The following is a 26,111-nucleotide window of genomic DNA, read 5'->3' on the forward strand; positions in this document are numbered from 1 at the left end:
CTGTATCGTATTTATTTTTCTTCCAGGTTTTTCAGCTTGTTGCTTGCAGTTATTGTTTGCACTTTGATCGTTGTCTTGATGGTTCTCCATAGTTTTTGAATTTTTGGAGTGTTCATCAATCTCTTCCAAACACCTTTTAAAATAAATCAGCATGTCACTGGTTCCACTGTTGTCTTTGCTGTTCGTGGGGATGGAAGTGCTGTACAACTGATGTGATCTTTCACTGTCTTCAATCAAGATTTCCTCTTCATTTTTTTCTCTGGAGTTGAGATTATTCAGGGTGGCTTTGCCCAGTGAGAGCTGAAGACCTTCTGATGGTCGTCTTGTAGCACTGATCTGAGGCCGTAGTCCAAAATCTCCCGCTTCAGATATTTGTCCTCTTTGTTCCTCATCCTCTTCACAGCTTTTGGCCTGAGGCCCAACATTTTCTATTCCATTTCTCTCCTCTGGTGTAACAGGATCAACATGTTCCTTTTTCAAATTTTCAGTATGGTTAACTTGTCCCACTTCTTGGAACATTTTAATGAAGGTGGTTTGGGCTGCTTGATTACCAGTGAGTGAATTCTCTATTGTGGCTTCTTTAATGATAGATAACTCTGAAAACGCTTGATATGGGAGGTCTGGTATGTTCTTTGGTGGCTTATCTGTAATAATTTCATTAACATTTCTCTCATCTTTAATGGTTTTGATTTCCCAATCTGTGCCAGATATAATGACCTGATTGTCCTTATTTTTCTCAGAAATATCTTCTGCAGCTCCCGATTTTGTCAAGCCCTTACGTCGGCTGCTTGTTGCAGAGGATTTTTTTCTGTTCCCAGGTTTCATGCTTTTGGAAGATCTTGCACTGCTGTCTCGTGAAGACTCGGATCGAATACCTTTAGAGGAACAGCTCCTAGTGGATGAGGCAGAGCTGGCTTCCTTACGACCTTTTCTATCATCTTTAGGACTTCTATAAACTGGACTCTCAAACATTTGAAAAATACCTGGGCCATTGTTTTGTGATTTTATCTCAACAAACATGTCACTGTAATGTATGTTCTGGAAATCATCCGCAGACTTTGCTCGAAGAGCCATGGCTGGATTAGCAGGTGATTTGGGTCTTTTCTTTGTATAAAGGGATAACTGGGTTTGTGAACGTTGGCTGTTTCGCTCTGCACTGCCCAGCTTGGGCCTGCCCGTCTTTGACAGTCTTGAGGGTGAAGGCCCAGAAGAGTATGCCAAGGTTGGCAAGGGAACACATTTGCCACTATTTCTGTTGCTGTTGGAGAGAGGCCTAGAACATTTTAAGTTAGTTGCTGAGTGGTTTCTTATGTTTTTAGTTTTCTTACTCTTGTTTTCTTTATGGGCATTTATGTTAAAACTTCTGACGTGAGTGAGAATGCTCAAGTTTGGCTTCCCTTTAACAAGAGGCTGTTTGACTGGAGGACAGTGAACTTCTGTTTCAGCCTCCTGTTCAGAGAACGTGATTTGTACGAAAGGCACATAGCTTGCCCTGGGTGTCCTTGGTGAATTATTTTTGATGGACTCTATGACTTTGCTGACATACGGTAGCCTGTTGTCATTTAATGGCATTTTGATGTTATCTTTTGTGTTTTTGTTAGGCATACTACTGTGTAACAAGTCTGTCTGGTCTTTCAGCGGGTCTTGGTCACAATTTGTAACCAATTCATTGTCTCTGCTGTCATTGTGTGTGTCTCTCACAGTTTTATGGCTCTTCTGTACTGCTAATGGTTCACTTTTGAATGAAGAATGCGTCTTTTCTCTCCAGCTACTCCTTGGTGTCTTGTCATGTGTGTGCAGTTCAGGTAATCTGCTGAAAATTTGAGGTAGACTAGTATTGTTATGGCTCGTTGAGCCGCCTTTGTCTTCTCTTCTTCCAGAAGCAAGTCTTATGCCTGAGTGAGCACTTCTTGACAAATCACTTGTGTGGTTTTCACTTTCAGGACTGGTAACACTGTCCAAGCTAATCTGAACTTGATCTTTAGATAAGACCAAATCTAGTCCATCCACTGGCTTCCCAACACTCTCATGTTTACATGTTAATCTGTTGTGTCTGGATTTATCAAACATCTCTGAGTTAAGAATGGTAATCGATCTCTCTGTTAGGCTGTTTCTTGAACTGGACTTTGGCAGAGGACTTAGTCTGTAGGATTTAGGGGATAGAGGGGAATAGTATATTGGAGGAAAAGTCTGAAAAGAAAAAAAAAAAACAAAAAAGCTTATTGTTGCAACTTATCATTAAAGGCTCAACAAGATACCTGCCTCAGAATGAGCAGGGTGACATCTTCCTATGCTCTGTAGTGCCAGGACTCACCACTGGGTCTCTTATAACGTTCCTGATGAACTAAAGCGGACCACCTGCAGGTAAGCTCATACTATAGGATTGAGTGCCTCTGACTTCATTTGCCACTGGTGATTGTCCCCTAGGTTAGCCCCAAATGTCCTGATCCTTGCCCAAAGTTAGTACTGGTTTCTAATCAATGGTTGTAGGTCTAGTATGGCTAACCAAATCCTATTTAAATGCCTGTAACCTAAAAGGTCAATATACTTAAATTCTGACAATTAATATGTAAAATGGACTTTAAGTTTTTTTTTTTTTTTTTTTTTTTTTTATACCATTTGTGAAAGAAAATGTGTAGTGGAAGATGAAAAAGAATCATCACAAACTGACTTATAGAAAAATCGAAATATATAGTAATACGTCTGCAAGCTTACCTAGGAAAGCTGGATTCATATTTACCCCATTTTAATGTTACATAAGCCAGCCATACATGCAGTGGTGGGCCGTCCATTAGGGGTGCATGGGTGCCACCCCCCTCCTTAGTCCATGCATTCAGCCCCCTAATGTACATGCAGGGCGCCGGACACAGGGATTCCAATGGGGAGGATTTTTTGAAGCATGTGCTTCAAAAAGGGTGGGCTCGGGGAGCACTGCGCTCGAGCCCATCCAGTTGTGTGAAAACAGCGAATGAGTATTCGCTGTTGTCACACTGATCCTCCTCCCCGCCAATCAGAAAGCAGGTCCTGAGACTCATCACCCAATTGTCTGAAAGGACAGGCGATCCTATTGGACGCTTAGGAGGGGGGATGAGATGCACGGTGGAAGCCGCCATGATGCAGAGGAGGAGAAGACACAATAGAAGCTGTCACCTGTAGGAGCACTGCCTGCCTGCAACCTAGATGGGGTAAGTGCAGGGCTGGATGGATCAACCGTGAGGGGGTGCGGGTGACCCGACAGAGCGACCGATGGGGGGGGGGGTGAGGTGATTGTTCGCCCCCCAAAGAAAAAAAACACCAGCTGCCACTGCATACATTTTTTTTTGGAAAGTGATCTAAGTACCTGCATAGCAACTTCTGTGTCTGTTTTAATTTCCTGTTAGCATCTGTGGAATGTCAAAACTCAATTACAATTATTTTTTAGATGTGCTTATGATATGTAGGCTTTTCATATAGTCTCACCTTACTGTTTCCTGGTGAGTCACTCGAACTTAATCCTTAAAAAACACAAAAAAAAAAAAGTTACATTTCTATTTCTCCTTTTATATACAATATGCATTGTTCAGAAAAAAAGCAAAAGTGTTTCCGTAGATCAAAGGGTAGAGATTCCAGTGATCAAATAAAAAGTACACTTGTTTCCCAAAGCAACTTTTTTTAAATTTTTTTTCTGTAGAGTAAATTGTTATGGACTTATATATGCCATAATTTATTATAGTTCTGGACCAACTATAGGTAGCAGGCAAGGATAATTAATGCCAATATGTAAACATTTGAACAGCAAGAACATACAGCTGTATAGCAAAATATACACAAGACATAAGAGTGAGTCCTAGAGCAAAAAACAAATTGATGGGTGAACTGGACCAGTTGAGTGTGTGCCAGATTAGAGAGTGGAAGAAGAAGAAACAGTAAGCTGTATATAAAGTGGCTGATTTACTAAAGGCATATAGACTGGGCACTTTGCAAGTGTAATTGCTCCAAAGCTTCATAAATGAGGTTAAGCTTCACTTTACAAAATACACAATCACATGCAAAGAAAAAAAAATAAACACTCTTGCTTGCACATGATTGGATGATGGAAGTCAGCAGAACAAACTTCCCCTTATTTACTAAGCTCTGGAGCAACTGCACTTGCAAAGTGCACAACCTGTTTGCCTTTAGTAAATACACCCCAATGTGTGTGACTCCTTTCTTCCAGATGAAGGTTCTGAAATGCATTCTTCAGTTACATAGCCCTGTTGGGTAAACCTGCTGTACTGGCATTCCAAGATGACAAATTCCAACTTAGGCCAAATGGCTGTATCAACCAGGCAGTAAAACTCCAGAAATATGATATTAAACCATGTTGCCTTCCAACATCTAGTATAGGAGGAACCGGCGCCTGATTAGTAAGATGTACAGTGAGCACAGAAAGTATTCAGACCCCCTTAAATTTTTCACTCTTTGTTCTATTGCATCCATTTGCTAAAATCATTTAAGTTCATTTTTTTTTCCTCATTAATGTACACACAGCAGCCCATATTGACAGAAAAACACAAAATTGTTGACATTTTTGCAAATGTATTTAAAAAGAAAAACTGAAATATCACATGGTTCTAAGTATTCAGACCCTTTGCTGTGACACTCATATATTTCACTCAGGTGCTGTTAATTTCTTCTGATCATCCTTCAGATGGTTCTACACCTTCATTTGAGTCCAGCTGTGTTTGATTATACTGATTGGACTTGATTAGGAAAGCCACACACCTGTCTATATAAGACCTTACAGCTCACAGTGCATGTCAGAGCAAATGAGAATCATGAGGTCAAAGGAACTGCCTGAAGAGCTCAGAGACAGAATTGTGTCAAGGCACAGATCTGGCCAAGGTTACAAAAAAGTTTCTGCTGCACTTAAGGTTCCTAAGAGCACAGTGGCCTCCATAATCCTTAAATGGAAGACGTTTGGGACGACCAGAACCCTTCCTAGAGCTGGCCGTCCGGCCAAACTGATCTATCAGCGGAGAAGAGCCTTGGTGAGAGAGGTAAAGAAGAACCCAAAGATCACTGCGGCTGAGCTCCAGAGATGCATTCGGGAGATGGGAGAAAGTTGTAGAAAGTCAACCATCACTGCAGCCCTCCACCAGTCGGGACTTTATGGCAGAGTGGCCCAATGGAAGCATCTCCTCAGTGCACGACACATGAAAGCCCGCATGGAGTTTGCTAAAAAAAAACACCCCAAGGATTCCAAGATGGTGAGAAATAAGATTCTCTGGCCTGATGAGACCAAGATAGAACTTTTTGACCTTAATTCTAAGCGGTATGTGTGAAGAAAACCAGGCACTGCTCATCACCTGTCCAATACAGTCCCAACAGTGAAGCATGGTGGTGGCAGTATTATGCTGTGGGGGTGTTTTTCAGCTGCAGGGACAGGATGACTGGTTGCAATCGAGGGAAAGATGAATACGGCCAAGTACAGGGATATCCTGGACAAAAACCTTCTCCAGAGTGCTCAGGACCTCAGACTGGGCTGAAGGTTTACCTTCCAACAAGACAATGACCCTAAGCACACAGCTAAAATAACAGAGGAGTGGCTTCACAACAACTCCGTGACTGTTCTGAAATGGCCCAGCCAGAGCCCTGACTTAAACCCAATTGAGCATCTCTGGAGAGACCTAAAAATGGCTGTCCACCAACATTTACCATCCAACCTGACAGAACTGGAGAGGATCTGCAAGGAGGAATTGCAGAGGATCCCCAAATCCAGGTGTGAAAAACTTGTTGCATCTTTCCCAAAAAGACTCATGGCTGTATTAGATCAAAAGGGGCTTCTACTAAATACTGAGCAAAGGGTCTGAATACTTAGGACCATGTGATATTTCAGTTTGTCAACAATTCTGTGTTTTTATGCCAATATTGGGTGCTGTGTGTACATTAATGAGGAAAAAAAAAATGAACTTAAATGATTTTAGCAAATGGCTGCAATATAACAAAGAGTGAAAAATTCAAGGGGGTCTGAATACTTTCCGTCCCCACTGTATATTAGGTGACTTTGTGCGGCAGTGGTGTATAAAGCAGCACCTGATTAATAAGATGTCTATCCAGGTATGGATATTTTTACGTAGTTACATTGGTCTTACTTGCCCATACCTGGTCGATCCATCTGGGTTTGCCCATTTCTTGTAATCTGACAATTCGTACAGACTGCATCACTGCTAAATCCTTTTTTTTTTTTTTTTTCTCTATTAAATCGACAAGCTGTGTTATCCAATAAACAGCATGTCCTATTAGACTATATTTCTTTGATGCATTTCTCCCTGCCTGGGGCTTAGGAGCTAGTAGACAGGGTTGCATGTATACATGTTGAAAGCACATACAACACTCAAATGAACATTGTTCTATTTCAATAAATTACAAAGTATGATCTTAAATATACCCTAAAACCAACTAGTTGACTGACATTAGACCTGACACTATAACACGCATTTAAAAATCAACAGATATTATGCAACACAGCACTTGTACTTACAGATAACACAAGTAGTCCGAGGGAGGAGGAATTACTTTGTAGTTAAAGTAAGCCAGGCTTTACTGAACTAGTCTTAAAAATCTTCCCTTCTACCCCCTAAAACTATTCTAAAGTCTAAGAAAGTTCTGTATACAGTGGAACCTCGGTTTGCGAGTAACGCGTTTGCAAGTAACGAGCGTTTCGCAAACCGAGCACTGTATTTCTAAAATTCCTAACTCGGTTTGCGAGTGTTGTCTCACATAACGAGCAGGATTCAGGCCAAAAGCGGTGTGCAGTACCACTTTTGGCCTGAGGTGGGGGGCGCCGGAGCTGAGCAGAGCTGAAAGTCGCTGGCCGCATGCGGCATGCCGCATGCGGTATTGCATCCCATTGAAGTTAATGCGGAACAAATTATTTTCGTTTCCATTGACTTCAATTGGAAAACTTGCTTTGATATGTGAGTACATTGGATTACGAGCATACTCCTGGAATTGATTATGCTCGTAATCCGAGGTTATATTGTGCTTATTTTCAGCCCACTCCCCTTTGTCAGCCAGAACCGGCTGCAGGAAAATGGAGAGAACGCTTTGACAACAGCTGGTTATGCCTGGGAGCATTGATGTAATCCATAGACCTACTATGGCCCATCCCTTGTTGGAGCTCCCCCTTCTCCCTTGCAGTGGCTGCTGGCTGACACATGGGAGCTGGATCACATGACCGGGGTGGACTGGAAATCGGTAAGTATACGGATCTTTCTTACACAGGTTAGTTAGTATAGGTGTTGTTATTATACACGATTTATATAGAGGCAACAGTTTATGCAGTGCTTTACAATGTAGAGGGGGGGACAGCACAATAACAGTACAGTTCAATACGGAAGGGACAGGAGGGCCCTGTTCGTAGAGCTTACATTCTAAAGGGAGGGGGTGGTGGTACAAAAGGTAATAGATGCGGGGAATGATTTGATGGGGGTGGCTTGGCGACAGTTGTTGGTGGTTGTGGGATAGGCTTCCCTAAATAAGTGAGTTTTTAGGGATCTCCTAAAGGTGGACAGGTTAGGAGCTGATCGGAGATACATATATAGGAGTTCCAGAGGATGGGAGAGGCTCTGGAGAAGTCCTGATGGCGAGCATGGGAGGAGGTAACAAGGGAGCTAGAGAGCAGGAGGTCCTGGGAGGAGCGGAGGGGACGATTTGTGCGATATCTGCAGATGAGGTTGGTGATGTAGCTGGGGGCGATGTTGTGGATGACCTTGTATGTTTTGGTTAGCATTTTGAATTTTATACAGTGGGGTAGGCGAAGCCAGTGAATTGGCAGAGAGGGGCAGCAGTCACGGATCGATTAGAGAGGTATATTAGTCTATCAGCAGCATTCATAATAGACTGAAGGGGGGATAGCCTGCGTAAGGGTAGGTCATTAAGAAGGAGATAGTTGCAGTAGTCAAGGCGGGAAATAATCAAGGAGTGAATAAGTGTAAATGGCTTTAGGAGCGGTATCACATGCTCTGAAGGCCCCCCTGCTCCGCGTCCCCTCCTAGTCTTGACATGTGCCCCTAATCAAGTGCATTGTTAGCTTTGCAGCTTGTTGGCGGCACACATCCACTTGTCAAAATTCTGCTGGCCAGGCCTGTGCATACGCGTTACACACTCTGTTGAATCCTAGGAGAGTTAGTACTGCAATGGAGCATGAAGTCTAGCCATCTAGCAGAATACGGCTTATCCATAAATGGGGCAGCAGCTTATGTGCACAGTAGGAACAGGGCTGAGTTGTAACATTGCAAAGGCTGTGTAGTGCCGGGCAGGGCCATGCAGTCAAGAGATCCCTTATTTTCTGTTAGAGCAAGTCGGGCTAGGTTAAAGCAGTGTTTCTCCACTCCAGTCCTCAAGGCGCCCCAACGGGTCATGTTTTTAGGCTTTCCAATATTTTGCACCGGTGATTTGATCAATTTCACTGCCTTAGTATTTACCACAGCTGTTTCATCTGAGGGAAATCCTGAAAACATGACCTGTTTGGGGCGCCTTGAGGACTGAGGTGGAGAAACACTGTGTTAAAGAAACAGATTTAACATTTGGTATGGGGCGTGGTGTTAGATCAGCAAAGCAACAGGTTTGCTTGGCCTACAGATACTGTAGGCCAAGCAAAGATTGGGGACTGCAAAGATTTTGAGCAAACCGCTAGCAGTATAATGTGTGAGTGTTCTACCACCAATCATATGCTCCCAACCACCTTGCCAGAAGCCCACTGACACATTTTGGGTTTCTTAATGGTTGTTCCAATATGGAAAGTTCAATGTTCTCAAATCATATTAGAAAAAAAACTAACTTTTTCCAAGCTGAATACACCTTTTGATATTCTTTAACACAATTATATTGGCAACTGCAATCTATTTCTAATGTTGACCTTAATACATTTAAAGCTATATAATGGAATAGATTACTTTGCTTAATGTGTTCCTTTATGTATCTGAGGTTTCGGAGCGGGTCAACTGCTAATTGTGCTTCTGGGATGTTGGGGTCTGAATGTGACCCTTTCAACAGGTAACCGAGGCCAAGCCTCTCCAGCTGGACGTCCTTCTCATCTTTCTTCACATAAAGCGGTGGCAGTGATGGGTTCTTCCTAATGGATGGCCTTGAGGTCAAGTGCTCTGGTGAGAAGTCAGGGAGCCATTGTGCAGGTAGAACGTTTTTCTTCCTGGAATACAAAAGTTGTCAGTTCACTAGGTTGTATATGCGATGTAATATGTTTTTAGCAGTCTGTTCAATTCACAAATACATTGCATGAGTTTGGAATTGGGGTTTTATCTTTCAGAGGTCAAGTGGATGTATACACCCCTCCCATTTATTAAATGCATGCGTTTCCACTGAAGAGTACTGTTATAGCATACAGACATTTTAGACAAATGTGCACCTACAACCTTGTAGCAAATGTTTCAAGTAAGCTATTTTCTAACATGGCACAAGGCCAGCTTCATTTAAACATGGATTGGTGAGTTGGGTGTGGAGAGACTAGAGTGATTTGCACAGAGCCTCAGCCCCACTGCCCACCCTTGGGATGAATTTGAAAGCTGAGTGTGAGCCATTTCTTCTCATCCAACATCAATACCTGACCGCACAGATGATCTTTTGACTGAATGAGCACACATTCTCACAGCCACGATATCTTATGGAAAGCCTTCCCAGCACAGTGGAGGATGTTATAGCTACAAAGGGAAGCCAACTCATGCTCATATTGGTGTGGTAGGTAGGTATCCACAAGCTGTATGCCATATAGTGTAAAAGGAACTCATGAGTGAAGTATCCAGGAGGATTAAGGCTTGATTCACACCTATGCATTTTTAGTGCTTTTTGCATTTTGCAGATTTGCCCTACAGTCCATTTGACATGGTTTTCAATGGAAAACGTTCTGTAGTGCAAATCTACAAAATGCAAAAAGCACTAAAAATGCATAGGTGTGAATCAAGCCTAAGAAAGATGTGTGAGGAAAATGACTGATGAGTAAGATAGGAATATCCAATGCATAACACAGAGGAGTAATGAGAGGATGAGTTACTGGAAGTTTGAAAAAGTGCTGAAGATCAGTGAAGAGTGACACAAGTTTGGAGCAAGAACAGCCAAGGTTTAGGAATCTGAGAGGAAGATGATAGGTGAATCACATCTTCTAAGGCCTCATGTACACTGCTGCTGGTAAACGGACGTTCAGGAGCAGTTGGGCATTTTTTCTCAACTGCTCCTGAACCCTCCTCTAAGTTATCTAATCAGTACATGTACATAGGGTCGTTTATAGTCGTTTCTAGGCAGTTGTGTTTAGAGGCTTTTTTTGGAACCCAAAAAAATGCGTTCAGAAGCTGTTTAGAGGCATTTCAAATGCGACAACTCGCATTTAGCCGCGTTTCGTTTACAGGCAGTTTTACATTTTTGACTATTTTGAAAAAAAAAAAAAAATTTTTTTTTAAACGCTTCTAGACACAAACGCGGCATGTAAATGCGGTTTAATGGCCGTTTTTAGACGCTGGTTTCTAGCTGTCAAGTTAAATCTTTCAGGAGAGGTTGAACAACGTCCTGTGTACATGAAGCCTAACAGACTCAGTAAAAAGTGATACTGTACTTATGAAATAGAATGTAAAGGAAGTACTAGAAGTACTGGACACTTGCTATCTAAATCTGTTTTCTTCTGGATTTAATAGTCGTGATTTTTTGGGACTAATTTATGTATGTTTGGAAATAGCACATATCATTTTAGGAGTATTTTTGGATACAACACATGTCATCTTAAATTTTGCACTATTGCTCACGGACTTTGTGGGATATTTTACACTTTGCTGTATTTTTACATATGATTCATATTTAGTTTTGTTTTTGTATACACATCTCACTACAATAGGAGTATTTGTATCGCCTAATTTAGTAGGTCATAATCTATACCCCATTTTCACCTATAGATTATATATATTTTTTATCACAGGATTGATTGAAGTTTGAGATCTCTGAACAGCGCCACTTTCCCTTTTCCTGAGTTTACATATCCTTTGGACTCTACCTAGGTGGAGTTCCTAATTAGGGAGGCTGCAGTTCATTTATTTCCTAAGCGCGGATACCTGTTAATTTATTTAGAATGTAAAGGAAGTAAGGTTTGTACAATGAATGCCTTGATTTTAAAGTTACCTTTCATCCATTGTATTCTTTTCTAGATCATAAACAGGGGCACCTTCTGCTCCGCCGGCTTCTGGACAGATCGGCACTTCTATAGATATACAGATACACCAGTGAAATGCATTATTCCTTTTACCCACCGAGAGAGTTCTTCAGCTGTCATAAAATAAGCCTTTAAAGAGAATCTATTATCTTAAAATTTGTTTCTGTATACACACACATAAATATATATACCGGTATATAATTTTTTATTTTGTCCAGTGTGCAGCTGTAAAGCTGGCCATAGATTTTTGAATTAAAGGCTTATGAGAATTTTCCTAACATTTGAATGTCGTTCAAAAGATTTCATCAGCTTTTAAGATTTAATGTTATGAATAGACTTTACAGCAGTGGCAGCCCATCCATTATGGGCGCCACCCCCTCTCTCCTCGCCGTCCCCTATATGCAGTGGATAGATTCATGCAAAGCATGGTCATACTGTTATGGCTGATCGGTGTGTGTGTGTGTGTGTGTGTGTGTATATATATATTCATTCTACTCAAGTATGTATTCTCAACTCAACGTCTCTTCTTTTGCTTCTATCAGGCCTCCTCCAAAATCCATTTCTTTTTTTTTTTCCTCTGCCGCTGTGATTAGGGTACAGATATTCGCAAAAATGTTTTTTTTAAAACCTACCAGGGTATAGCCAACTTTAGCTTTTTTTTTATGTAGAAACAAATAACAGACACAACAGTAAACTCGCTGTACCTGCTTCTGGCTCCTGACTTATATCTTCTACAATAATCCCATCACAGAGTGGCTGAAAATAAAAATGGAAGCCAATTCAGAATGTTGTTAATAATTGCATGAAGAAACTGGAAATGGCTTTTATTGTAGCTTACCCACAAAAAAAAAGGAGAAAAGTAAATATATGACTGTATATAAATAAATTTGATTTACTGAGCTTAAATTGCACAATGATAAAAACACGTTAGCAGAAACACATGTACCTGGTCAAAGGCAACCTGGAAAGTTGCTGAGTGTTGGCAACTGTACCCGTCTTTCCCCAGCGGGATGACCTGCCACGAATTCCCATTTCACATACTGTTGTAACAGTGCCGTCTCGTTACGTAATTAGTCATTGTGTCGGCGTACAGAGAGGTGGCGGAGGACTGCTGCCAACCATCTGCCTTTACATGATACGGCTGAGCGATTATTACCCAAAAGGCAGGTGGCGGCTGTATGCTGTAATCCTAACTGAAGGGGAACAAAGGAGCTTCAATCCTGGAACTCACATCTGCCTGGCTGGAGGGCATAAGCTGCCCAAAACACTTAGATCTGGAGCAGATAACTATATTTTCCAATTACTGCACTACTGTTATTTCTGTTGCAGGACATAAAACTTTTTTTTTGCTTCTTGCTTACTGCACTTTTGAGCAATTTCAGGTCATTTTTAACTTTTAAAGTTTGCCTGTTAAAATAATAATAATAATTGCATTTATTTTTTGTAGGAAATTGCATTTATTATTTTTTTTTTACAGGTGCCTGCAGAGTATTGCAGCTGTGAGCAGTGGACGTTGGGTGCCATGCCAGTCTCCTGCAGAATCTTCCCCCCAGCTTCATGCCCATACCAAGGTACAGGCTTTCAATGTGAGAGCTGGAGGGGAAGTGTCAATGGACTATGAGTGTGGTGATTACTGCATTCATGTTCCATCCACGGTGGCGGGTTGGCGCTGTGTAGTTCATTCTCGGATCCTTGTGAGTGAATGATGCTGCTGTGTGGGCAAAGTCCCGCAGCTGCTCCGATTTCAAAAGTGACTGCAGGGGAAAAACACCCCTCCCCCGCAGGCTTACATTTGAGGATGGGGTGGGATTTGCGCCATATTACACCCTGAATAACAAAAACCATGGTGCAAAAGATGAAGTTTGCCTTTAAAGTGTATCTGAACCCCAAACCAAAAATATATAAAACAAAAAAAATGAAAATATTGCAGCTTACTAGTTCCTGGTGTGGTGGCTGCATTAGTTTTCTTTTTCCTAGTTTTTCTGCTTTATTTTCACCTGGTAAGCCTGCAAATAACACACTTCCTGTCCCTCCACTGTTGTATGTAGGGTTGTCACCCTAGGCTGCACCCTCCTGATATTGACTACAAACTTGTCCTTATCGCTTCAACTTCATTAGGTGGAGGGATTGGTAATATAAGATATAGAATTAAAAAAAAGAGCTTAAAGGAGAAGTTTTTTTTATATTTAGAAATCATACTTACTCAGGTGGATGCAGCATCGGTTCCCCTGCCGGATCTAAGACTGAGAACCGAGCGATCAAACACCGCTGATCGCAGTTCTCAGTGAGCAGAGAGCTGGTGACTGTCAATCACCGCTGTATGCTCTGCCCCCCTTCCCCTGCGCTCACTGGAGCTCTGGGCTGTAGAGGGGGCAGCAGCGCCCGGCTCAGGCTCTCAGCAGCTTGCTGAGAGGCTGAGCCAGGTGCCATTGCAGGCTCCTGGTTGGATCCCGACCATATGGTAATGGTCATGGTCTTTCCGCAGCCTGGACCGGCTCTGTGACATCAGCCGACAGCAGGCTTCAACCCTCTGTCAGCTGAAAACGGATCACAGGAGTGCAGAACGAACTACACCTGTGATCCACAGGAGACATACAGCCAAACGAGCTTTGGCTGTACTCCTTTAATGGGAAATGGTCTAGTACAGGGATATGCAATCAGCGGACCTCCAACTGTTGCAAAACTACAAGTCCCATCATGCCTCTGCCTCTGGGTGCCGTGCTTGTGGCTGTCAGAGTCTTGCTATGCCTCATGGGACTTGTAGTTCTGCAACAGCTGGAGGTCCGCTAATTGCATATCCCTGGTCTAGTACATTGCTCCAGGAAATACAACAATGTTTCTGTTAAACATTAGTTGGTGTAATTGCAATGCAAATCAAGGCACCCCTGTTGTCAGGAAGAGGCACCACTTAAAATGTGTGTTCAGTCATTATTCAAATTTACTCCCCAAATCCTCCTTCCTCTCCACTCTAGATTATGAACCAGCAATATTTTCTTATACCTTGTTCCTGTAGCAAGAAACTGCTTTCATTACTCCCTGCAACATCTTCAACAGACTTATAAATTGTAGCAGGGTCAGCTGCTGAGAGTTCAGTTTCTGTTTTCAAACATATGTTGCCCCTTCCCCAGAACTACATCTCCCAAGAGCCCTTTCCCAGCACACATTCCTATACCAGCCAGTATATTTCAGGGTTCCTGCATGCCACCTATACAAAGCAACGTTATATCTATGCAAACCTGCACCACTGCTTTCTTTTTTTATGTTTCCTGTGAATTTACTCTATAAATTCAGAGCAATTTACACACGCGCATATATTGTAAAATGTTTGTGTTTTTCAAATCTTCATATTGCTAAATGGTAAAAATTAACATTAAGACAGAACAACCCGCTTCTGGCTAGTTTGTTCTCGAGTCTTGTATTAAGAAAGACGCCCCCGACCAACTGCTGAGGAAGGAATGTTGATTAGAACTTCTGTTCTGAAAAATACATCATTTAGCTGCCTCACACACTAGCAAAGGAAAATCATTCTATGAACAAAAAAAAAAATTCCAAAAAAATGAATGCACAAGCACTACAGTCATGTATCAACCAGGATAAAAGATTTCCTTTGTTGCTTGGTATTCCATTGAATTCAGTCCAGACGTTTCAATTAAAACACAATTAAAAAAGAGAATTTACGCAATTAAAAAAGAGAAAATACAATTAAAAAAAGAGCTCACAGGGGAAAAACACAGTAAGAAACAAGTTCATGAAAAATAGATAATAGGGCCATTAAAGTGTTTATTAACCCAAAAAAAAAAAAAATGTTCAGATCTTGGTCCCTTAAAGCAGATTAAAAAGAACAGTGCTTGTGCTGTGTAATCTGCCCCCCCTCTAAACTGTAAAAAAAAAAAAAAACTCCCTGAACCTGCCACTTCCTGTATCCCCTCTCTGTACTGACAACGAAAATCAAGGCTGCTGAGCCCTGACCAAAGTGGTCAGAGTGCATCCCTCCGTCATACGCAGCTGTCTTCTCTGCTCTCCTCTCTCACCCCCAACCCCTCCTCCTTGCCTGTCAGCTCCCTCTCTGTGTCGTCGCCCCCCCCCCCCTCCGCTATTATTAAAAAAACCTACAATGGTCACTGCGAGCCCCTCTATTAGAGCCTGGCACACCACACTATGCAAGTCATTTCTAAAAACGAGCGTTGTAAATACCTATTTAGAGCTGTCTTCAGGCTGGTCAAGTGACTCGCGACCGCTTTACAGCTCCGAGACATGGCTTCTGGGTCACGTGATCTCCGTGGCTGACGTCAGAGGGAGATCTCGGCCGCTCCCGCAGAAGCCATGTATCGGAGCTGTAAAGCGGCCGCGAGTCACGTGACCAGCCTGAAGATGGCTCTAAATAGGTATTTACAACGCTCGTTTCTAGAAATGACTTGCATAGTGTGGTATTCCTGGCTCTAATAGAGGGGCTGGCAGTGATTTAGAATTTAGAGTTAACAAACACTTTAAGTAGTGGATGTGTATGGATTATTTTTGGAGAATAAGGATATTTGTTTAATGTCACTTTAAAAGGCATTGACTAAGGCTTTTTATCACCTGTTGCTAATGTATAAAAATGCATGTAATATGGGTTCTGATACCTTGCCATTGACTTCTATTGAACTCCCAATGCAGAAAATAAGGGCATATAATTTGTATTTTTCTTTAAAGCACTGCAGCACTGAGATGGAAACAGACACCATTTTTATTATAGGGAAGCTGCAACCCATGTAAATGGGCCCCAATTGAAGAAATCTTACAATGCAATTGTAACATGCTTGAGCACTTAGTGATTGTAAAGTCAGAAGATTTTTTTATCTTAATACATTCTATGTGCAGCAGCCACCCTCAGCCCCTCTAATACTTACCTGAGGTCCATCTAGCTCCAGCGATGTTGCTGCCCGGGACTCCCCTCCTCATTAGCTTAGACAGCAGCGTGGTGCCATTGGCTCTGGCTGCTGTCAATCAAAGTCAGCCAGCCAATGAGGGGAGAAAGGGGGCACAGCCAGGCTGGGCCGCAGCTCTGTGTCTGAATGGACACAGGGAGCTGCAGCTCAGCTCGGGTGCCCCCATAGCAAGCTGCTTGCTCTAGGGGCACTCAACAGGAAGAAGGGGCCCGGAGCACCGAAGAGGGACCCAAGAAGAGGAGGATCTGGGCTGCTCTGTGCAAAACCATCACACAGAGGAGGTAAGTATAACATGTTTGTTATAATTAACTAAAAAAAAAAAAAAATGAGACTTTACAATCACTTTAATATATGCAACCAGATTTTCTATACAGCTTTAAAGGGTATAGAAATCCAGAATGTATTTTTCTTTGTGATTGCCATCACATCTCACTTTAAACAGTTTTCATAAGCAAATAGATTTTTCTGTTTCAATCTATTAGTTTTATGACACAACAGAGGAAATCAGAAGCAAGCATATAGTTTGGCTAAAGAATGATCAGGTATTACAGAGGAATCTAAAAGGAATACGAACAGAACAACCGTAGTTAAACACCTTTATGCAATTGGGATATTGAAGGATAATAAATGAAAAATGGAAAGAAAAGGGAAAAAAACAAGAAAAAGACCATACTCGGTCATCCCAGGGGTGGCCCAACTCCTGCAACCAACCCCAAAGGATGGCATCTGTAAGAACGAATAAAAAGAACAGCCAGAAAGAAAGTAGAACATAGTAAGAGAAAGTCTGAGTCTAAAAAAGGGAAGGGAAAAAAGGCCCAAACGAGTCGGTTGAAGTGAGGGAAACTTGTAGGAAATCCAAAGTTCCCAGACTATGAGAAATTTAGGATATGAGTCGCTCACGATGCTAGACATCTGCTTATGGAGCATCAAGGCAGTCGTACGTGACTTCACCACTTGAAAAGCAACGCGCGGGGTCTTCCAGGCCTGGACTATGGTCTGTTTTGCAGATAAAAAAAGATAAGTAGCCAGCTTCTGCTGGGGCATGTATAAGCCGGGAGTCGGGCAATGCAATAGGGTCAACTTTAAATGGAAGAGGGTCTGGAGCAGGCCAAAAAACCCTGGACAAGAACCCCACCAGTCTCAGGCAGGACCACCAGGTATGCAGGACATCTCCCCTTTGTCCACAGTTACGAAAGCATTGGTCACTACTTCCTGGGTAAGCATGGGCGACCTGACCCAGTACCCCGTGAAAAGAACCCTATACGCAGCTTCAAGCGTATTTGTATTAAAAGAACATTTTGCGACTGTTTTCCAAGCCTTACTCCAGTCCTCTACATCTATTGGGGATTGGAGGTCCCACTCCCATTGAGGGATGCTGATGATGGTCATCCGTTCAAAGATGCATAGATGGCTGAGATGAGGCCAAGGGCCACCAGGGCATGCTGACATGCATGTTAAGCAAATCGATTTTTATATTTTGCAAAGTTTCATACTTGGAGAGCCTGTCAGTAACAGCACTTCCTGTTGCAGGCTGACAATGCTAAGCCACTGTTTTGTAAATAGAATCAGCATTGTCAGGCTGCCATTTGCTTTCAGCTGGGCAGGTTTATCAGACGGGCATTTCAATAGCCAAGTCGAGAACTTAGATAGCAGGTTGAAAACACTCCTGCCCTTTCCAAGGCTGTGCAGTGGCAAGGCACTCCATTTACATTAAATGAGCTAGCAATGCGCCTTAAAATGCTTAAAAAAAATGCTTTTATCCAACGCAGCACGGCACAAGGTGTGATATATGCATTGGGGTGCATTGCCCGCTACTGTAATTATGCACTGAGGTGCCATTTAAAATGAGTGATCTTGCAATGCACCACACCATTGTGTTTCTGCATATTGTGGTATCACTCGCTTTACTATGCAAAGTTGTGAATGGGCTCTTAGCCTTTAAAGAAAATATAACCTGGTTTTGTACATATCTTTTTTTTTTTTTTTTTTTTTTTATCATGGTCAGAACTAAAAATAATAATTAATTTGCAAAAGTATTTTTCCTCTTCTCTTTTTTTTTGCAGATCAATATTTTTCATTCAAATCAACAGATAATGCTCTAGACTCCATTTTTCTCATGAGTTGGTATGCATGCATTTAATTGAAAGCGTATATCTGATGCTAGACCTATATAAAACATCACCTATAAACTTAAAAAACAGAGAAAGAAAACCTAGAAATGTTAACATAAAATGAACCCAAAACCATCTGGGCTAGACACGTGCACTGCCGAAAAATGTGTTTGTTTTCGTTTCATTCATTTTTCTTCTTTCGTTTTTCGAGTCATTCGTTATGATCGCAATTGGGAAATTTGAACATTCGTAATTTCGTAATTTCGTAAATTAGAAAATTCCTAAATTCGTAAATTCGATAATCCAAAAATAAGAAAGAAAATCTGAAAGTTAGAAAGAACGAAAATCCAAAAATTCTAAATAATAACTAACTATTAAATTATAGGTATTGCCATTTCCTTTCAAATTTGGCTGTTAGCGAACGTAACAAATACAAATTTATCCGAAGTTACGAATTATCAGAAATAACAAATGCTGCATCTAAACAAATGGAAGGATACAAATGAATAATAAAAAAAAAAATTTTTTATTATTGTTATTTATTATTATTAATTTGTTACGTTCCATCCATTTAGATACGGCATTCGTTATTTTGCATAATTCATAACTTTGGATAAATTCGTATTCGTTACGTTCACTAACAGCCAAATTTGAAAGGAAATTCCAATACCTATAATTTAATAGTTAGTTATTTCAGATTTTCGGGGTTTTGAATTTTCTGATTTACGAATATTTGGAAAAATTTGTTAAACGGGTTTTCGTTAATTCGGATGTTTACGAATTTGTCGAAATTCATAAAAAAAAAAACGAATTCAGAACGAAACGAATTGCACATGTCTAATCCGGGCTCGTTCACACCATGCGCATCAAAAACCTACTGTATGCGTGCGTTGCCACTCATTCTTCGTTGCACCCCAGTGCACATATGTGAATGTTTGGTGCATTGCACTGCAAAGCCAAAAGTAGTGCAGGTGCAATTTTTTGGCATTTAGGCAAAAAATGTGCATCAATGCATAAAAGCGTACGTTATGGTGTGAACGAGCCCTTACAGTTTCCCTTTAAGACTAGGAAAGATCAAGTGTGCCTTACCTCCTTCCCGGAGTGTGTGTTCTGACTGTCAGGTCTGTCCAGAGTAGAAGCTGTTCTGTCAAATAATGAAGGCTTTGTGTCCGGACAAAAGCCGCAGAAGTCTTCGTCTAGTGTTTCTGTGAAGGCAAATGGAAACCATATACACGTTATGATGAATGGTCTGTGAGTGAAAAGCCTAGGGAAGTTTTTTTGTGTGAAACAATCACTTGCTCCGCTGGCCTCCTGTCTGTCTTTTAGAAGGTGACCCTTACCTGGTGGGGGAGGTGACTTCTCCAGGAGGTCCATCAGCTGCTGCCTTATGGGGCTCTTCACTTGGGATGCGTAGCTCATTGCAGAATTCTCATTTAAATCTAACAGGTGGGCATCACTGCAATTTCACATAAGAGCTGTTATTGGTTGGATTATGCCAAAGATGAGAATCAACTATTGCTCCCACAGCATAGCTACCCAACTGTCCCTGATTTCGAGGGACTGTCCCTGATTTGGAGCAATGTCCCTCTGTCCCTCTTTCCTCCTCATTTGTCCCTCATTTTGGTCTGATCTATATAGTTGTATATAAAATGTACTTTTTATCTATCAAAAAGTGTTTTCCAGCGCTAAACCTTTCATCTGATTTCTGAATTGCTGCATTTGTAATTTCTAAAAGCCAATATAAAGGAATAGTAGTGGTAAAAAAGCATTTGTGGGTTTAACCAATCTTTTTTTTCGTTTGTACAATTCTCCTTTAAGGGGGTGTGGGAGGGGTTGTGTCCTATGCCTGCATACTTTTGCTAATAGATGTCCCTCATTCCCATCTCAAAAAGTTGGGAGGTATGCCACAGTAATGCCGCGTACACACGAGCGAACTTTACGGCAGACTTTGCCCGGCGGACTGGATTTCGTCAGACAATTCGATCGTGTGTGGGCTCCAGCGGACTTTGTTTTCTCAAAAGTTGGACGGACTTAGATTTGAAACATGTTTTAAATCAATCCGTCGAAATCGAGTCCGGTCGAGAAGTCCGCTCGTCTGTATGCTAGTTCGACGGACAAAAAGCCACGCTAGGGCAGCTATTGGCTACTGGCTATCAACTTCCTTGTATTAGTCCGGTCGTACGTCATCACGTACGAATTCGACGGACTTTGGTGGATTGTGTGTAGGCAAGTCCGTTCATTCAGAAAGTCCATCGTAAAGTACGTCGAAAAGTCAGCCGGGCAAAGTCTGCCGTAAAGTCCGCTCGTGTGTACGCGGCATTTGGCCTCTTGCACATGATAATCCTGTTTGAGCATCTACTTTGTCAGACGTTTTTAAATTTTTTAAAATGTATTTTCGCGCATATGCGGTCGCGCAAATTCACGCACATTTTCATGCATGTGCGGAAGCTTGTTCTCACAGTGCCAATGTCAATGGACAAATCTACGCGCATTAGGCATAAATCACTGACCAAAAATGCAGATTTTTCTATTTTTTTTTCACTGAAGAATACACAACACTTGTTTACGCGCCTGTGTGCGTAGGCACATTATAATTAAAGTGGAGTTCCACCCAAAAATGTAACTTCCGCATTGAGGGAAGGTGACCCCCTGACATACCACATTTGGCATGTCATTTTTTGGGGGGGGGGGCAGAAACCCTCTTTTTAGAGGGTTCCACCTCCCACTTCCCCCCGGGGCACCACAGCGCCAGAAGGAAGTTCACCTCTCCCTCCTCCCTCTCGACAATCATCTGGGACACGTCACAGATCCCAGATGATTGCCCGGCCAGTGACAGCGCGCCGTGCGGCTCGCGCATGTGCAGTGCGTGCCCAGCTGTGAAGCCACAGCTGGGCGCCCACAGTGACAATACCGGCACCGCAGAGAGGAGGGGGAGACGAGCGAGGCTTCGTTCCCCCGCATCGCTGGACCGTAGGACAGGTGAGTGTCCGAATATTAAAAGTCAGCAGCTGCAGTATTTGTAGCTGCTGACTTTTATTTTTTTTTTAAGAGGAACTCCGCTTTAATGGGCTGTATTTTAGCTCAGTAAAAATATAACCTGTACTGAGCATTTTCAAGCTGCAGTGTGCAAGAGGCCTACCTGTCTGCTATTATTAAGTGACTTATTATCAGTGACTTAAAGGGAGAGATTTACTAAAACTGGAGGGTGCAAAATGTGGTGCAGCTCTGCATAGAAACCAATCAGCTTCCAGGATTTATCATGAAAGTGTAATTGAACAAGCTGAAGTTAGAAGCTGATTATCTACCATGCACAGCTGCACCAGATTCGGAGTGCTCTGTTTTTAGTAAATCCCCCCCGCCCCCCCAAAGTGATTGTAAATGCTCACATTTTTAAAAATTAAAATAACATATCATATCAAGGTTTGCGCAGAGTAGTCCCAGTCCTCCTCTTCTTGGTTCCCCCCACTGAGTGGCTCCATAGCAAGCTGCTTATGTGCTCATTTCCAAGTGCTACTCTGTGTGTCCATTGACACACAGAGCGTGGCTCAGCCCTTCCTCCTCTTCACTCGCTGTGATTGCCAGCCAATGAGAAGGAAGAGAGCAGAAAAAAGAAGCTTTCTTGCTCTTCACTACTGTGGATGTCTATTTTATGTAAATAAGCCTTCAAAAGTTACTATAATGCCGCGTACACACGACCGGACCTTACGGCATACTTTGCCCGGCGGACTTTTCGACGGATTTTCCGAATGATCGGACTTGCCTACATACTAGATGGCGTACGACCGGACTAAAACAAGGAAGTACATAGCCAGTAGCCAATAGCTGCCCTAGCGTGGGTTTTTGTCCGTCGGACCAGCATACAGACAAGCAGACTTTTCGACCGGACTCGAGCCCGTCGGATAGATTTGAAACATGTTTCAAATCTAAGTCCGACAAACTTTTGAGAAAACAAAGTCCGCTGGAGCCCACACACGATCGAATTGTCCGACAAAATCCGGTACGCCGGACCAAGTATGCCGTAAAGTCCGATCGTGTGTACGCGGCATAAATCTTCATTCCAGGCACAAAGAGTGCCCCTTTTCATTTGCAATGAATATACAGTGACCAACATTGCACCAAGTTTACAGGATACTTTTTAAGTACATGGTACAATAGACACATATCAGGAATATGAAATGTTGGGGTAACATACGCTTTTAGATCAATAGAATGTCATCTTGCATTTGTACGGTCATCATGTTTCCATATATACACTTATATTTTATTAAATTTACTGGCATCCCAGTCTTAGTCCGTAGGGTTCAATATTGAGTTGGCCCACCCTTTGCAGCTATAACAGCTTCAACTTTTCTGGGAAGGCTGTCTACAAGGTTTAGGAGTGTGTCTATGGGAATGTTTGACCATTCTTCCAGAAGCGCATTTGTGAGGTCAGGCACTGATGTTGGACAAGAAGGCCTGGCTCGCAGTCTCCGCTCTAATTCATCCCAAAGGTGTTCTATCGGGTTGAGGTCAGGACTCTGTGCAGGCCAGTCAGGTTCCTCCACCTCAAACTCGCTCATCCATGTTTTTATGGACCTTGCTTTGTGCACTGGTCCAAATAATTTGGTGGAGGGGGGGATTATGGTGTGGGGTTGTTTTTCAGGGGTTGGGCTTGGCCCCTTAGTTCCAGTGAAGGGAACACTTAAGGCGTCGGCATACCAAGACATTTTTGACAATTTCATGCTCCCAACTTTGTGGGAACAGTTTGGGGATGGTCCCTTCCTCTTCCAACATGACTGCGCACCAGTGCACAAAGCAAGGTCCATAAAGACATTGATGAGCAAGTTTGGGGTGAAGAATCTTGACTGGCCTGCACAGAGTCCTGATCTCAACCCGATAGAACACCTTTGGGATGAATTAGAGCAAAGACTGCGAGCCAGGCCTTCTTGTCCAACATCAGTGCCTGACCTCACAAATGCGCTTCTGGAAGAATGGTCAAACATTCCCATAGACACTCCTAAACCTTGTGGACAGCCTTCCCAGAAGAGTTGAAGCTGTTATAGCTGCAAAGGGTGGGCCAACTCAATATTGAACTGGGATGCCATTAATGTCCATGTAAACATAGGTGTCCCAATACTTTTGACAATATAGTGTATATGGGTAGATAGTAAGCTCCAATGAGCAGGGCCCTCTGATTCCTCTTGCACTGAACTGTATTGTCTCACTTTATATTGTAATGCGCTGCTCAAACTGTTGGCGCTATATAAACCCTGTATAATAATAATAATTTATAATATGGGCATATGATGACTGTACAAATGCAAGATGACTCTCTCCTGATCTTAAATAATTTTCATATGTTAAAAATAAAATGTACAATTTTTAATCTAATACATATTTGTAAATTCTTTGATCAATTCAGATGACTAGATATGCACTATAGAAAAGTCCCTTGTCTTCCTATGGTTGGGCTTCCTCATGTGGATAAGCCTCATTTGTTTTCTCTATGTAATTATAGAATAGTCACCATGGGATTTGGGAAATCCACTAAGACAGTGTCATATTTTCCTATGTCGTCTATTTAGCGCTGTGTGAACTTACCCATGATGTCTTAATAGTTCTTCTAATACAGACACTGGTTGGTATTTACACTCCATGGTCAGTCCCTCAAAGAGGTCCACATCACGTACCACCAACATCAGTGGGGTCAGGCCTTGTACATTTATAGTGTTCACATCCTGGCAAGAATCTGCGGACTGAAGTAATAAGTTGGATGTATGACTTTTATTTCTCACACAAGAGTGTCCCCACAATCTTCCTACAGATCTGTGATGCTGGAGGACTCTTCTATATACAGTCCCGTCTGCAGATTCCTTCTTACATCTATTCTTCACCCCTTTTACATACAACCCTTACCGAATCTGAACAGGTTGTAGTGTCAGTACAATTATCCTCTGAAATATTCTGCATCACTGTAATACACAATGCAGCATTAAAGCGGTAATAAACCCAAAACCAAAAATGTTATATATTGCAGCTTATCAGTCATTCGATGTGGTGGCTGCATTTGTTTTCTTTTTTTTTTTTTTTTTTTTTTTTTTTTTTTTTAGCATTTTTCCCCTTTGTTTTCACCTGGTGACCTGGCCAGTAACACACCACCTGTATTAGAGTGCCCTTACCCTGGATGAAGGAGCAATAGGGACACCTTTGGACAGCAGCATTGTCAGTCTGGGGGGGGAGGGGGGTGTTAGATTCACCTGCAGATTTTGATGCAGTAACAAATTGAAGCCAAAACTCCAGCTAACACTTTGTAAGCAGTTACAGCAATCCCTGTTCTGGTTTGGCTGCACAGAGCTGGAAGTAAAAATGTAGGCATCTGCAGCTCTTTCCGTAGATTTGAACCCTATGCCGGCCAAGGGTGCCGCTTTCCTCTTAACAATACAACTGATCATGTGATTAAAATAGTCAGACCCTCCCATTGAGCAATCTATTTTTAGAAAAGTACTACAATGATTCCTCCCAGTGTAGGACCCTGATCTAAGCTGGAAATCCTAATCAAATTGGGAATGAGGGATGTAAACAGATGATCATTCATTTACATTCATTTACATTCGTTTACATCAACATCTGTTTTTTGAAACGGATCAAAGCCCTATTTTTTTTTTTTTCCCTTAAAAAAAACAGATCAGATGAAAACTAACTAAATGGACAAATGGACTGTAATTCCATAAAAAAATGGCTCCAGGACTCAAGTGGTTAAGGACTCTAGTTTAGGGTCGCCACCTCATCCCTTTAAAAACCGAACACATATTAATTACATGGGTTCTGTGGCTGATTAAGGTGGTAATTAAACTCACTTGGTGCCTTATCTGCATTAAATTAGCCTCAGAACCTGTGTAATTCATATGTGTTCGTGTTTAAAGGGATGAGGAGGCAACCCTACTCTAGATGGTGGATAAAAAACTGACATAAACTTCATCTATTTATTCATTGAAAAAACGTGACTGAACTGATGAAACAAACGGGCCGCATGTGTAAAGGGACCCAATGGTGGAGGTGAGAAAGACAATCACAGAGTTATTTGTTCAGAGTTGTGGTTTGGGGAGATGATAAATATTTGGAGCATCTTTCCAGAGAGGGGTCTCTCTTCACCCCCTGGGCTTATACCTTAAGACACATGTATCAAACACAAGGCCCGCGAGCCGAATCTGGCCCTCCAGGTCAATTCATGTGGCCCTTGAACCTCCCCTGCAGCAGCTGCACCCCCATCATCTCCGCCTCCACCTTGTCTCAGCAGTCTGTAGCGGAGAGGACAGAACTCCTTCCACAGATCTTGTATCTATCTGTGCAGCCACAGCCTTCGTCCCTGCCTCCCCTGGTCTCAGCATTCAGCAGACTCCGGCAGGTGGCTCCGGTCCTCCTCCTGACCTTGAACTTTCTGCTTCCCAGCTCCATCCCCAGTTTCTTCCCGGCAGCAGCACAAGGTAAGGGGAGTGCACTCTGATGTAAGGGAGGGTGGGGGGCTCTTGACATCTGCAGCAAGGGGGGTGGGGGTTGTTCTGAACATCTAGTCTTGCATACAGTATACAACTGGCCCTTTGAGGACAACCATAACGCCCATGATGAAATTGAGTTTGACACCCCTGCTTTAAGAGAATGTCTGCCTAGAGCAGTGGTCTCCAAACTGCAGCCCTTTGCTTGCCTTCATCTGGCCCTTTTGGGCACTATTGCTTCCACTGTTACAAGGCACTATTTCTTCCACTGACACCAACAATGAGGCACTAATCCTTCCACTGACACCAACAATGAGGCACTAATCCTTCCATTGACATCAACAGTGGGGCATAATACCTCCCACTGACACGAAGGGTAACTATTTCTCCTACAGGCATGAAGGATGAGGCACTATTCCTCTGACCG

At 42.4% G+C, this 26,111-nt stretch overlaps 1 protein-coding gene across 1 annotated transcript in view; it reads right to left on the reverse strand.

The window, feature by feature from the left end:
• MAP3K19 (mitogen-activated protein kinase kinase kinase 19) overlaps window positions 1–26,111 on the reverse strand; it is a 69,990-nt gene that overhangs the window by 31,975 nt on the left and 11,904 nt on the right. Inside the window, exons 4-11 of the mRNA XM_073634282.1 lie at window positions 23,793–23,947; window positions 19,553–19,668; window positions 19,302–19,417; window positions 11,878–11,929; window positions 11,143–11,221; window positions 8,919–9,172; window positions 3,460–3,494; window positions 1–2,190 (exon numbers count right to left, since the gene is read on the reverse strand). Of these exons, the coding sequence (XP_073490383.1) occupies window positions 1–2,190; window positions 3,460–3,494; window positions 8,919–9,172; window positions 11,143–11,221; window positions 11,878–11,929; window positions 19,302–19,417; window positions 19,553–19,668; window positions 23,793–23,947 (2,997 nt within the window). The remainder of the gene's footprint in view (window positions 2,191–3,459; window positions 3,495–8,918; window positions 9,173–11,142; window positions 11,222–11,877; window positions 11,930–19,301; window positions 19,418–19,552; window positions 19,669–23,792; window positions 23,948–26,111) is intronic.

Source organism: Aquarana catesbeiana, linkage group LG06 (assembly GCF_042186555.1).
Source record: "Aquarana catesbeiana isolate 2022-GZ linkage group LG06, ASM4218655v1, whole genome shotgun sequence".
NCBI classification, from domain to species: Eukaryota; Metazoa; Chordata; class Amphibia; order Anura; family Ranidae; genus Aquarana; species Aquarana catesbeiana.